The sequence below is a fragment of the Chaetomium tenue genome, assembly GCF_020726465.1.
Source record: "Chaetomium tenue strain MPI-SDFR-AT-0079 chromosome Unknown F5144scaffold_1, whole genome shotgun sequence".
Classification (NCBI taxonomy): Eukaryota; Fungi; Ascomycota; class Sordariomycetes; order Sordariales; family Chaetomiaceae; genus Chaetomium; species Chaetomium tenue.
This window is the reverse complement of record NW_027117329.1, coordinates 748,428-761,553: the sequence shown is the minus strand read 5'-3', so window position 1 is coordinate 761,553 and position 13,126 is coordinate 748,428. Positions and strand designations below refer to the sequence as shown.

The 13,126-nt window shown below is 53.9% G+C and overlaps 4 protein-coding genes across 4 annotated transcripts; 2 read left to right on the top strand and 2 right to left on the bottom strand.

The window, feature by feature from the left end:
- Positions 1-273: 273 nt before the first annotated feature.
- Positions 274-5,547, bottom strand: F5144DRAFT_588178 (uncharacterized protein; the record flags this gene model as incomplete). Its single annotated transcript, XM_066789902.1, has 6 exons — positions 274-2,239; positions 2,338-2,691; positions 2,842-3,196; positions 3,227-3,654; positions 3,702-5,395; positions 5,530-5,547. 6 exons carry the CDS (start codon positions 5,545-5,547, stop codon positions 274-276), a joined length of 4,815 nt encoding a protein of 1,604 aa, XP_066647764.1.
- A 218-nt stretch (positions 5,548-5,765) lies between these two features.
- Positions 5,766-7,251, top strand: F5144DRAFT_6341 (Fructosamine kinase-domain-containing protein). Its single transcript, XM_066792570.1, has 5 exons — positions 5,766-5,939; positions 6,015-6,133; positions 6,187-6,757; positions 6,811-7,151; positions 7,209-7,251. The coding sequence occupies exons 1-4, from the start codon at positions 5,840-5,842 to the stop codon at positions 7,029-7,031; spliced, it is 1,011 nt and encodes a 336-aa protein (XP_066647763.1). The 5' UTR covers positions 5,766-5,839; the 3' UTR covers positions 7,032-7,151; positions 7,209-7,251.
- A 1,079-nt stretch (positions 7,252-8,330) lies between these two features.
- Positions 8,331-9,800, top strand: F5144DRAFT_521860 (glycoside hydrolase). Its single transcript, XM_066786728.1, has 5 exons — positions 8,331-8,684; positions 8,732-8,789; positions 8,839-9,199; positions 9,277-9,469; positions 9,543-9,800. Exons 1-5 carry the CDS (start codon positions 8,624-8,626, stop codon positions 9,647-9,649), a joined length of 780 nt encoding a protein of 259 aa, XP_066647762.1. The 5' UTR covers positions 8,331-8,623; the 3' UTR covers positions 9,650-9,800.
- A 33-nt stretch (positions 9,801-9,833) lies between these two features.
- F5144DRAFT_553101 (pectin lyase fold/virulence factor) lies at positions 9,834-12,657 on the bottom strand. Its single transcript, XM_066787783.1, has 4 exons — positions 12,045-12,657; positions 11,901-11,987; positions 11,540-11,848; positions 9,834-11,477 (listed from the first exon to the last, which is right to left on the bottom strand). Exons 1-4 carry the CDS (start codon positions 12,342-12,344, stop codon positions 9,876-9,878), a joined length of 2,298 nt encoding a protein of 765 aa, XP_066647761.1. The 5' UTR covers positions 12,345-12,657; the 3' UTR covers positions 9,834-9,875.
- Positions 12,658-13,126: the final 469 nt, after the last annotated feature.

Below are 13,126 nucleotides of genomic sequence, written 5' to 3'. Positions count from 1 at the left end.
GTTATCCAACTAAGGGAAACAGATACCTTGCCTGTTTCAAGCAGCCGCCTCGAGCATAAATGATGTACGAGGAAAGAGAATGGGCAACCATTGTGGACAACAATTCGGTAGAGGGTGACTGAAAGGTTTTGCTGAAAGCTAATAGGTAAGGATTGGTGATACCAACCTAAAGCCATAAATGCAATAAGGCCAGGGTTTTCTCTCTGTCTTAATCTTCATCAGCCATCACAATTAACCCCATCCCCTACCCCTTTTGATTCAACACTGTTCCGGCTACACCACAGCGATCTCGTAGTCTTCAGAGAACTGAAAACCTCCGTGGAAAAGCACAGCCCGATCTCCAACAGCAAATGCAACAACATCACGGCTCCTCCCGCCGCCCGTAACAATCCGGGCGGGAGGGACAGCCACGGTACACCGCAGCTCCCCAGAAAGTGTGCGCCACTCGCTCAATGCAAAGAAATGGCGTTGCACAGGCGATCTCCTCTCTACCGCCGTTAACCCTAGCCTCTTCTTGAACCCCCCTGAAATCGCTGCGGCCCCCGTGGCCTCCTGCCCCAGATTTACGCTGCACACCCAAAGCTCAACGTCTAAAAACAGAACCTTTGCTGAACCAACGATGTCTAGCACGGCAATGGCGGTCGGGCTGATGGAGTCTAGAGGCGGTTCGACAGTGGGCCGCGCCACGGCCAGGGCGGAGAAAGGATCCAAGGCGGTCAATGGCCATAGGTATAGACGCGGCGGCGCAAGAGTTGTTTCTCGAAACAGCTCAACCACGAAATCGCTCCCGAGGTGGTAGGATGATCTTGAGCCAGCCGAATAGCGTTGCCGCGGGAATGTTTTGTCAGAATTCATTGATGACGGTTGCGATGGGTCTCTTGCAAGCAAGATGCCTTGGCTTTTTGTCAGCTCGGCGAAGTCGGCCCAGGCGTAGATTCGTACGATATCCCCAGACACGAGGATAAACCAATCGGGATTGGTCGGGTGGCCACAAGAATAACGAGGAACTAGCTTCGTTTCATCACTTGCTGGGCTCGATCCGGCACCGCTGATTCCTGACGGCGCGTTTCCCGCATGCCCATCGTCCGTTACCCTGGCAGCATTAGGGCGAATTATCCCCCCAGAAGGGAGTTCCCAGAGTCCAGCAGCACAGCGGCCATTGACTAGGACACGATCTCCAGCCGCATTGACAATCAGGGATGAAACGGCGCCGTCAAAGACACGGTCCCATAGGATCGAAGCTCCGTTTGGTTCGGCAGTTGACCTGAGTCGGCTTAAAGCTGCTGTCGTCTCCGCCACTACCACACGGCCAGCGTCGTTGGCTGAGATTACCAGGTTGCGCGATTCCACAAGCACAACACAAACAACGGATGAGTTGCCAGTGTGTTGGTATAGGATGAGAATTTCCCTGCCGTCCACGGCTGAAAACAGGACAACATCACCGTTGCTTTTACCAGCCACGATGACGTTGCCATCATTGGAAGCCACAAGTGGACTGGTGATCTTTAGTTTCGTGACGGAGTTGGGAATGTCGGGCGCCCTTGGCACCTCAGGAAGCGCCAGCCGGGCGGTAACGCTGGATTCCTGGTCCTCTTCTCGATCACCACTCCTCCTCATTAACCCCATCGGTGCCCAGACGCGCGCCTGTCGATTTCGTATATCAACAAAACGCAGCCCATCCGCGCTGAGTGCAATGCTGCGTATTGTGTCGTCTAACGGACGGCTGGCGCGGTAAATCAGTGTCAGAGTGGCCCTACCCGCGGCGCCGCCAAGGTCCAAGTCAAAGACCTCGATGGCCCCTTGGGCATTGCCTATGGCAATTCTTTGGTTGTAGGGTGAGCAGGCAATGGCGGTGGCGTAGGTGCGGCGGCGTCGGACGAGCATCTCCATCGTGTTGTAGTCAAAAACGCAAAGGTCGCCGGGTTGGTATGCCACCAACAGCATTGGGATCTCGAGGTTGGGGTGAAAGACCATGCAATCAAGACCGGCAGTGGGAATCATCTCTTGACCCACTGTTCCCAGGACCTGCACTTCAAGGGCATCCCAAATGAATATTGGTTCGCCTTGATAACCGAGAGCCAGAAGAATTCCGTCGGCAGTATTGAGAAAGGCGGCGCGGTTCGGTCTTGAAAGGGGAGGCTTCGGTTGGGAATCTGGAAAGGGATTGTGATCTTCTGTCTGATTGTATAGGTCGAGGTTAACCCATGAGATCGCCTCGTGTTCCCCTGTGTTCAAAGACCTGGACGGGCCATACCCAGGGCCTTAGCAAAACTGTCATCTACCTACTAGAGGAGTTTGGGGAGAGATGGGTGTTGTGGGCCTGTGAGCGCGACGTACCATTTCGTTAACTCACAACGCTCGGAAGCACAGAGGATTTCTTGGGCGCCCAGGAAGACGACAGCTGATGAGCATGATCGTAATGGGAATGAATAGAGAATCGTGCCGACTTTTATATCCCACACAACCAGGTGCTTCGCGCTACAAGAGGCCAGAAGTCCGTGGTACCAAGAGGCTTCCAGGAGTCGAACGCCCTCGGGGTGCTGTAATTGTTGTTCAACCCGCAGGGAAGATGCGTGGTAAAGAAGTATTTCGCCGGTAGACAACCCAACGGCGAAATGGCTCTCCCCATACTTGACGGTCAAAGGACGCCCTGTTGAGAAATCCATCCGAGCGACACAGTCATCCCATGAACTGGGCGGAAGACCCTTAACCTCGTAGCGTCGCGATAGCAATGAACGTGGAGCCTTGCAAAAGTTCCGAGATATCACTGAATTTAGTGGGCAAAGACGCGGGATGAGGTGGTGGATTGCTGAAGGGCAACGCAAGAGCTGTTCCCGAAACCTGGCGGCGATATGCAGAATCTCCGTTATTTGCCCTTGAAGAATCCGAGCGACCTCATCTGGTGTTGATAGGTGGTTCCTCATGTTGAGGTATGCTCGCAAGTTCATAGCGGTGCGAATGAGAGGTGCGAGGTTACCGTGAGTTGCAATATGTTGTATCCAAGAAAGTAAGGCGTCGGCCTGGAAGAAGGTGAACATGTCGTGCACCAACTGATCATCTTTTGTATTGCCAAGATAAATGTGTTCTGAGAAAAACCTGAATGCGTAGTCAAGCAGAGATGTATTGATCGTCCTTCCAGTGGCCGAAGTTGTCGCAAGTGTTGTTGGATGATGGTCTCTGGGCGTGGCTAAAGCATCTGAGCCGACATGAGATTTGGGGGTGTTACCAGCAATGTATTTAAGAAGTAAACTTCCAAGGCGTGTATGGGCGTTTGTCTGATCGATTAAAAGGGGACCCCCGGCATCCTGTGAAGAGAGTAAGAACTCTCGGGCGGTTTCGTGTAGTATCTGAACGTTGTTCGAGTCGTCAATGAAGAGAAGTTGCCCTGATAGTTCTGGAATTGCTTTCACCGGTGTTCGAAGAGTTTGGTTGGTGTCGAGGTTAATGGCTGTTGTTAGCTCGTCCACCGTCAAGGGGCGACAGGCTAGGACGACCCAAGTCAAAAGAGACTTTGCCAACACAGCGCCCCCTTTGTCCTGATCCAAGGATTTTACCATGGATGAGTACAGGTCGAATAGATCAGTGGGGGTAGCATCCAAGACATCATCCATGGTTTCTTTGGTCCACGCCTCAGCAAGGTCTTGAAGAACAAGCCTCGTCCAAAGGAACGAGCCACGGGATCTCCCCATTATCTTCTCCACATGTATTGGCGTTCCTCGTCGCTTTCCAGTTGAGTCAACTTTGAAAGTGCGGCGGTTGCAAAAAGTCGTATGTCCTCGAGGGTGTCGATGTCTAACAACGTTTCCTTTGTCACCCCAGTAAGTGAAATTGACTCTACGCCGCGTTCAATCTCTTCCAACCCGCGGCTTGTAGCAAAAAGGCGGATACCCTGCGGGAGGCTGGATAGAAGCCTCTTCTCAAAAAGTGCACTGAAGCCTGAGCATTCATCTATGCCATCCAGCACCCAGAAATGCCGAACAACGGAGGGTACTTTGGTAATACAGTTCGTAAACAGTCTCTTCCAGACACTGCTTTCGTCCTTCTCATCCCATGAAATTCCATCCCGAGCGAGCTGGAGGATTGCTTCCTTCACACTATCGTCTTGAATCGCCATTTGGAAGGCAAGAGATCGGAAGCAGTGGTGCAGGGTCGACGTCTCGCTTCTGTTGTGTTTGAACATGAAGTAGCTGCACGTATGATTTGAGTGTCGTAGATCTTCGACAACATGACTCGCTAGGACGGATTTGCCAGCTCCTGGCCGTCCAAGGAGCCAAAAGATTCCGGCTGAAGCGCCACATTTCCATGAGGCAAAAGTCGCCTTTCGGGTGAACCATTGGCAAGACCCTGGTTGTTTTAGGTTCTGCAAGCTATCAAGGTCGTCCTCAGGAGCATCCTGAATCTCCAAGAATGCGGATAACCTCTCGCGAGCCTCTCGCGGGGACAAAGGGGTCTGGGAATATTGTCCTAGCCCAGAACCTGGCGCTCCTTGAATCAAGTCGACGGCGGTTGCTAAAGCATTCCGGAGGAGTTTGTAATTTGGGTCGGCGGGACTCTCAAACTTGCAAACTTGCCGGTGATCCGCTTCCATGCCCGTAATCTCTTCCTTCGGGTACCCTAGAGTCCCAGAGTGTTTGTCCACGATGATGCGACTGATAAACCCAGCACCCCGCATGGGTAGAGTTTCGTAAAATGACCACAGCCAAAGCTCCGGGGCAAAGTGGCGGAAAGTGTCATTAATGGCTGACAGGACCGCTGAATTAGGGGTCAACTCCGTTACGAAGGGCTTTTTTCCCCATCCGACCGCCAACATGTTCTCCAGGATCGCGGCCATGTTAGACCCACGGTGTGGCGTTGCTAAAAAGAACATCGAATGCATCCGCCGAGCAATATCTGCTGTAGCCGGGTCCTGGCGCGCCAGTATGTATGCCTTTTTGGCCACGCAGCCTCCCATACTGTGGCCAACGAGGATGATCCGCGTGTCGACCCGGGGAATGCCGGGGTGGTTGCGTATAGCGTCGATCAGAGACTGTCCAAAATCATGGATACCTAATACGCTTTCTCGGCGTTCCAGCCAGTCGCCTTTGTAACCAAAGACGTGGATACGAATACCAATGAAGTCCTTGTCTGCCGGCAACCATGATTGAGGCCAGTAGTGCTCGGGGTCGGAGGAATAGCACCATGTTTTGCGACTGCCACCACCTAAGCCGTGAATAAAAACTATCTCGGCGGCTGTCTCCTCAGGCGATGGTGGTTCGTAAATAGTCGTCAAGCCGATTGGGCCTTTCAGTTCGTCCTTCTTGTATTCAGCAGAAGGGGGGGGGAGATTGGTCGATCCCTCTGACCTTGTGCCGGGCGCGGGACGAGTCAACAACGTCGAAAAGAGGTTCCTCCGCGGCTGCGCATCTCAGTTAGGCCACCATGTTCGTTGTTCAATGCCGGTGTCGAAATTGCCGACCATTCAACTTGAGAGACGCCGCCAAAACTCCAACCCACTGTTGGAAGCGTTTTGGGAACTTGGACTCCTCTTACCTGATCAGCTTGTACCATGGCAACCGTGTTTCAAACATGAATCTCTCCAGACCAACGTTGTCGAAATTATCGAAACCCAATATTTCATTCAGTGCCCCGCTTCCATCCTCGTGTCAAATTTGATTTCCTCCGACGCAGTCGAGAGGCACAGGAGACCTGCAGGAGAGCGTGGGGCCTCGCTCTGGCAGTGGCGGGAGTTCATTGGTGGTTCATGTGGTGTTGCATCCTGGGTGCCTCAATTCCATAACGCGACATCCGCGAACCCAGCCAGAGCCTGCTCAAACGTTGCCTCAAACACACACCCTGGGATATGATGGAACCGTCGACGTCTCAATGTCTTACAGGTCCCCCAACCTCTAACCTCGGGATAACGGCACCAGAACTTCTGGTTGATGTGAACATTCTACCCGGTGAGGCGCATCTCCAAGACCACGCGGTCAGAGTCAGCACTGGCATGTTCTGACAACCTTTGAACCCCACTTCAGAGCTACCCGACGCCGTAAGAATTCTCAACGTTGAGCACCTTCCTGGGTCCCGTTGGGCAAGGATCTCGCGGGTTCAGGTCTGTCAGTCAGATGGCGGAGAGGAAAGCTACTTTATCAAGGTAATTATAGTTCGAATCCCGACTCCAAAACAACATGACTGAAACGCAGGTAGATATCACTTGGTCACCAGGGAAGAAAGGCTCTAGAGGGCGAGTTTGAGGCAACTTCGGCGATCTATGCCGTCGTACCCAATTTTTGCCCAAAGCCCATCGCCTGGGGTAGTTTGGAAGGCGAACCCGACGCCTACTTCTACCTTTGCAAATACCATAACTTCACCGACGCGTTACCTCAACCAGGCCCTCTCTGCGCAAAGCTGGCAGAGCTGCATAACAGCGACACCTCGCCCGATGGAAAATTTGGCTTTCACTGTACGACTTTCAACGGTGACATGCCCCAGAAAAATGATTGGTGCGATACTTGGGAATCTTTCTTCACTGGTGCGCTGCGGTATGTGTTACAAGTTCGCGAAGAGCGGGCAGGCCCAAATGCTACGCTGGATGCGCTGCTTCCGGCGTTGTATCACAAGGTGATCCCAAGGTTGTTACGGCCTATGGAGAGTAATGGCCGAGAACTGCGGCCGAGCCTAGTCCATGGAGACTTGTGGTTCGGAAATACTGCGGTCGAAAGGTGTTCTGGGAACGTCATTGTTTTCGACCCTGCTGGCTTTTATGGACACAATGAGTGTACTGGAACCTCCAAATCCCCTTGACTCTCACTGCTAACGTTTTGGCCCCAGACGAGCTTGGTAATTGGCGCCCAGAACGAAATAAGTTCAGAGATGGTGGCTACTTTGAGGCGTACCATGCACACATCGGCCGAACGGAGCCGAAGGAGGACTACGACGATAGGAACGCGCTATATGCGGTGTATGTGGTTTGCATGCTTCTTCCTCTCCTGTTTCTTTGCCTTCGACTCCGAATTATCTTACATTATTATCATCTGCCCCTTTCCCTATAACTCTCTATTTATGCCCCGCTTCCTTCAGTTAGAACCCTCCAACGATCTGACCATGGGTATTAGGAAGTTCAATCTGCATGCAGCCGCACTTTTTCCTGAGCGCGATGGCTTCCTCCAAATGTAAGTGAATAGCTCAATTATCCATGAACCCGGCCAAGGTTACTGATTTGGCATTAGGGCCATTGATGAGATTCGTAGACTGAATGAGAAATACCCTCATGGGTACCAGGGCAATGAGTAATGGGGTCTAATATGGAAATTGCATTTCCTTCTGTCGTCTACATGTAGTTGCGAGGGTTTCGGTCGTCAATCTGACACGCGTGTCTTCCTACCATTAATATGGGTAGCTTGGGGTACGATACGGTGTTGTAGACCGACACTCATGCTTTCGAAGACACATGCTGTCATGTCAATAGTTGCGCAGAGCAAGTTCTGCATTTGTTGCATCTTGGAAGTTTGGAATCCACACGCTGCAACGGAAGGACCTAAGGATAAACCAAATCAGGTAACAATACTCGATCGAGACTATTGGCGGAGGGAGAGGAACCGGCAGCCTCGGAACCAGGAAATGGGCAGCGGATAACCTTTAACCAAGGCCCCTGTGTAACGGTCCCAGGTGTATATTGCAACTAACTGGTGACGACTCTACGAGTACACTAAGCTTGAAGAAGAAAAGGAAAGATGAGAGAGTCTGGCAGCTCGTGGGGCTGCTTTATGATCGCGAGCGCGATGGCCCGAGCGCATTGCTAGGATGTTCGGTGCGCTGTGGGGCAACTGGGAATAGCTTCATCCAGGGGTTCGGTGGACCGTGCTTGTACGTGAGCTGGCCGAGGGTTACCGAGGCCCACCTCGGGCACAGCCCGTTACACCCTGCTTCACACGGGGATAACCAAGCCGAGTCACCATTGACGTACGGCATTCAAAGAAGCCCATGTAACGGTATTACATGTACACAGTGCGCTCGTTCTCCAACCGCAACTAGTGCAGCAACAGCGCAATGTGGTAGAATGCCCCGAGGCCACTAAACTTTATTATTATTCCGTCACAGGGGGATCTTTTACATGGCGGTTGTGAAAGCTCTGGGTTAACAATAAAAGGTAACCCTCCACATGTTCCGCAACCCGGAACGTGAGTGAAGATTGAGGAATAGGAGGACGCCTCAAGGCGGCCCGGGCTCCGGTAATCTATATATGGATTGTCTGGCAACATTTGCCGGGCCTGATGGCAGCGGGTGTTTCATTGCCATATTACCCCCGCATCCTGTGACACGTCAAGCCTACTTGTCCGCCTGTCAAACCTACTAATGGAGCTATAGCTCCATGACTGCAACCCCAGAGGTTGTCAGAGTGGCCGGCATTTTTTAACAACTATATTAACTCCCACCCCGCTGGGCCGCTAGCCAGATATTACATATGCGGGCAAGAGTAGCGTGATTTTATTACGCACTGGCGGCTTAGAACTTTGGGTGGCAGTCATGGGGGCCAAAATTTGGAATGCGCCTCCTATAAACACCCCAAGTTGGTCCTGGGCAGCCGTTGGCACTAATTGTGTTTTAAGTCGCTTGCACTGGGAACAGTGAAACCGGTACCACGATGAGATTGTATCTAGAAACTATTTTAGTGGCAGCGCTCGCTCCTGGGGCCCTTGGCCACCGTAAGTTTAGTGTCCCGCAGCATGGCCAAACTAACACTTTTCCGCAGAAATAATGGGAATCCTCCTCGTCAACGGCACCGAAACTTCAGAATGGAAATACGTCCGGTAAGGTAAAAGCGACGTTTATCCAGCTGTATTACCCTAACACGTTCAGTGACGTGGGCTACCACGAGGCATACGGTCCTGACTCGTATCCCCCGGGCAACGAGTTTCCCAAGACGCCGCCGCAGATGGACATCAACCACCCAGACATCACCTGCGGCAGAAGCGCCTTTGATACCGCCGCCCAAACGGAGACGGCTGACGTGGTGGCCGGGTCCGAAATCGGGTTCCGGGTCTCTTGGGATGGTAACGGAAAATACGGTGTTTTCTGGCACCCGGGCCCGGCCCAGGTCTACCTTTCCCAGGCCCTCAACGATGAGCTCGAAACTTACAAGGGTGACGGGGACTGGTTCAAGATCGCATATGGGGGTCCGGTGGGAAACAATGAGTGGATGGTATGGGGGGCGCACGATGTGAGTTTGGGGTTGCTCGGCCTATCCGGCCCCTCGATGTGGACAGGAAATTAATTGCTAATCACGATATGGTCCAGTTCAACTTCACGGTTCCGGAGACCACACCGCCAGGAAAATACCTGATGCGCATCGAACAATGGATGCCCACACAGATGTCCAACTACAGCCAGTGGTATGTCAACTGCGCCCATGTCAACATCATCGGGCCGGGTGGAGGAACACCGGCAGGATTCGCCAAATTCCCAGGAACTTATGTGGTCGATGAACCGGGTGAGTAAAACCTAATGCTTCATGCGAGGAAACATCAGACGGCCATTGACTTACATCACTTTTTCTTGTTTAGGCCTCAAGATTCCGGTGAACCAAATGGTCAATGGTGGATACGTTCCGGACGATGAGATGAGGTTGCTTGAGTACCAAGCCCCAGGACCTGCTGTTTGGACCGGCTGAACAGTAGTGGGTGCTGGGTGAATGTGTCACCATGAGTGCGAGAGGGGCCCCCGCGCTGGAATTGACGGGAAGTGATAGGATAAGTGACATGAATATACGAATCACAGCTGTTATATTAGTAACGTAGCTCTCCAAATCCACGATTATCAAGGAATAGTAGCATGTTGTGAATGTCATCATATTCGTGATGCTATTGACTTAGGGTCTTGCATAAATGCCAGATGGACTAGGTGGTATACCGCGCAACATCACCACCGCCACCCGGCCAGGATCCAGTAAATCCTTCCGAGGTGACAATGTCGGTGCCATCCGCCAGCCTCAGGGTAGCATACGCATCCTTGCTACACAAGCCAAAGGCCTGCAGTCCCTCGGGGTTCTGCTTGATGAAGTGCATGTGTCGCTGGCACTCGTAGGTCCCAGCACACCCCTGATAGCCCGGCCCGCTAAAGAAGGCCCAGCTCGCCGAGGCATACGTGTGAATCCCCTTCCCGCCGTTGAAGTAATTCGCAGGCCCCATCCGGCACCTCTTATCTCCGGCACCGCAATGAGAAAAGGTCGGGTCACCCCACCCAGCCTCATCCACCGTCCACGGCGCGGGCACAACCATCAAGTTGTTGTCACCCTGATCGTAGTTCGTCTCGCTCTGCAGCATCGTCACCAGCACGTTCTCCGCCTTGCGGAAGTTCAGCTGATACAGCCACCAGTGCTCTGACCCCAGCCCATGCAGCCAGGTGCCCTTGGTCGCCTCGACCAACGCACCCCTCCCTGCCGCGAAGCTGCTGCCACCATCAAAGTCCTCCGCGACGTGATCAGCCACCCAGTTCCACACATTCTCCACATACACCGACGACGTCTTGGCAAAATGCATCCCCAAAAACGCCGCCTTGCACTGCGCCGCCGCATCCCGGCACGCATTCGTCAGCGCCGACGCGCCCCTCGTCCCCCCCACCGTCACCAAACTATTCCACACCGCCACATCCCCGGGCTTCGTCCCCGCCATATGGAACTGCATCAGAATCGCGCCCGGCAACACCTCCCCCACCATGACGCGCATATCCTGAATCTGGGCCACGCCGACCTCCCCCGGCTGCCCGACCTGGACCACCGGCTTCGGGTTGCTCACATCCTTGAAGTACGACCCGCGCCCGACAATGGTCGCCCAGGCCTCGCCGACGATGCGGCTGCCGCGCGGGACCAGCAGGGTCGACTCGACGCGGTACTTGCCAAAGGGGAAGTAGGCGATCTTGGACTGGCTGGCGGCCAGCTGGAGGATGGCGTTCAGCGCGGCGGCCTCGTCCTTGGTGTTGTCGCCGAGGATGGTGCGGCCGCCGTTTTGGGCCGGGTCTTTCACGTTGAGGAAGGAGGTCACCGGGGTGGAGGCGTAGTTGGGCGCCGGGAGGGCTGGGTAGCGGCCCGAGGGGGCGAGGGCGGAGGGGCGGGAGAGCGGGGAGGTGGTGGACCCGTAGATGGGGTTGCGGTTGACGGTGTTGCCGTAGGTGAATTGGGCGATGTGGGATGCGGCCGGGAGGGTGAAGTCGCCGGGGCCTTCGGCGATGTTGGTGTGCAGGGTGTCTTTGTCGAGGTTTTCGATGAGGTAGCTGGGCCAGGAGGTGGTTTTGAAGGTCACGCCAGAGTTGATGGACTTGGCGTCGATGAGGGCGATCCAGGGCGAGCCGCCTGTGTTGAGGACGGCGGTGCCGACGGTGTCGAAGGTCGGGTTGATGATGCTGATGGTGCTGCCGCCGTCGATGAGCATGCCGACCGTGTTTTGGTAGAAGCTGATGCTCTTGAACACGGCCTGTTGGTGGCCGTTGTACCAGATGCCGTTCTGTGAAAGGCCAAGGTCAGTTCCATCCTGTTTGAGTTCAATCGTCACGCCGGCTTTCTTACCTGGCCACCTTCGATGCGCACATCCGACACGCTTAGTGTAGATCCCCGACCCAGGCGCATGCCAGAGTGGCCCGCGCCATTGCTCGAGTTGGGCATGCGGATCTTGACGTTCTGGAGATGGGCAGCCTGGGCTACACCCCACCAAAGGGCGACAAAAGGTGCGTCCCTGGGAACGTTGGTGGTATCGAGGACAATGTTCTTGAGGCTGACGGCAAAGGATAGCTCGCCCGAGATGCCGGTCGTCGGGTCCTGGCCGGAGAATAGTGTGCCATCACGCGGGAAGTTGGATGAGGCCTTGAGGACAGGGGGCTGTGGGGATTGATTAGCATATTGGGGCCTATGGTTGGGGCGATCCTCTCACATTGGTAGCATCGCCCATAATGATGGTGTCCGTATTCATCTTGATGGTTTCGGTGATGGTGTACTCCCCGGGCGGGATATAGACAACCTGTGAGAGCTTTAGCAGATGTTCGTAGCCAAGACCGGATCATGGAGTGAAGCATACCCGCGGCTGACTAGCAAACCATTGGCCATGTCGCGTGCTACCGTTAGTCGCAGCGTTGATGGCCGTCTGGATGCCCGCGCCATCACCGGGGGCGACAGCGCGGAACACCTCATAGTTGTAATCACCATCGAGATCGGGCGCGAAGCCGCGCACATTACCCGATGTGTGGTCGATATTGGCATACCAGAAGCTGGTTTGAGACTGGCGCGGGCCAAGGGCAGGCTGGGGCGTCGGCGATGCGATTGCAACACCGATACAAGTGGTGGCAAGCAGTGTTGCCAATGACTTGAGCTTGGCCATGGCGAGATGATGATCTTCCCGCAGACTGAAGCCTATAGAAGTTGTATGAGGCTTCAATCAGTCGATGATGCGAGCGTGATAGTAACAGAGAACGAGGTGAGGTGCGAAACTCAAGTACTAATTCCGATCTGCACCCTAAGATCTGAGCAACCATGCATGCCTGTAATTCACTGAGTAGATCCCATCTCATCCCATGCTTAGTGGCCCCTTCACCCCACAAATCTGCCGCGGGCCGAGCAAGGTGCGTTACCAAGGCCATGGATCCGAGTAAGAACCCCCTAATATTGGCCAAGTTTGCAACCAAAAAGTAGCAACAACCCCGCATGTGTGTACTCGGGATGGGATCGAGAGTGGTATTCAAGGTTGTGAAGGTTACGAACGGTCCAATCGCAGCCAAAGTTCCCCTGTCGTGGCGCCCGAATCCACTCCAGGCATCAGCATTTCTATCAGTCGCATAACTTGAGCCTCCTGAAGGAGATTGGGGCAACTTGAGAGTGGGTTCCGGGCACACCACACCGGAGATGACTAGAGTAATCATATATGTATGTATAAGTGGAAGAGGCACAACCTTGATTGTGGCGCCGCTAACAAGAAACACACGATTGCCAGTCACCCACCACCCCGAGAGTTGTTGGGCTATGGAAGTATGTGATTGGTTGGGAGTATTGATTTCGATGAGGAGCGGTAAAGTATCACTCTTATTAAGCGGCTACCTCTTTGGGATCGAAATTCTTATTATTCTATTACGTTAGGTATACATGCAAGATGAACAGCACGTCACC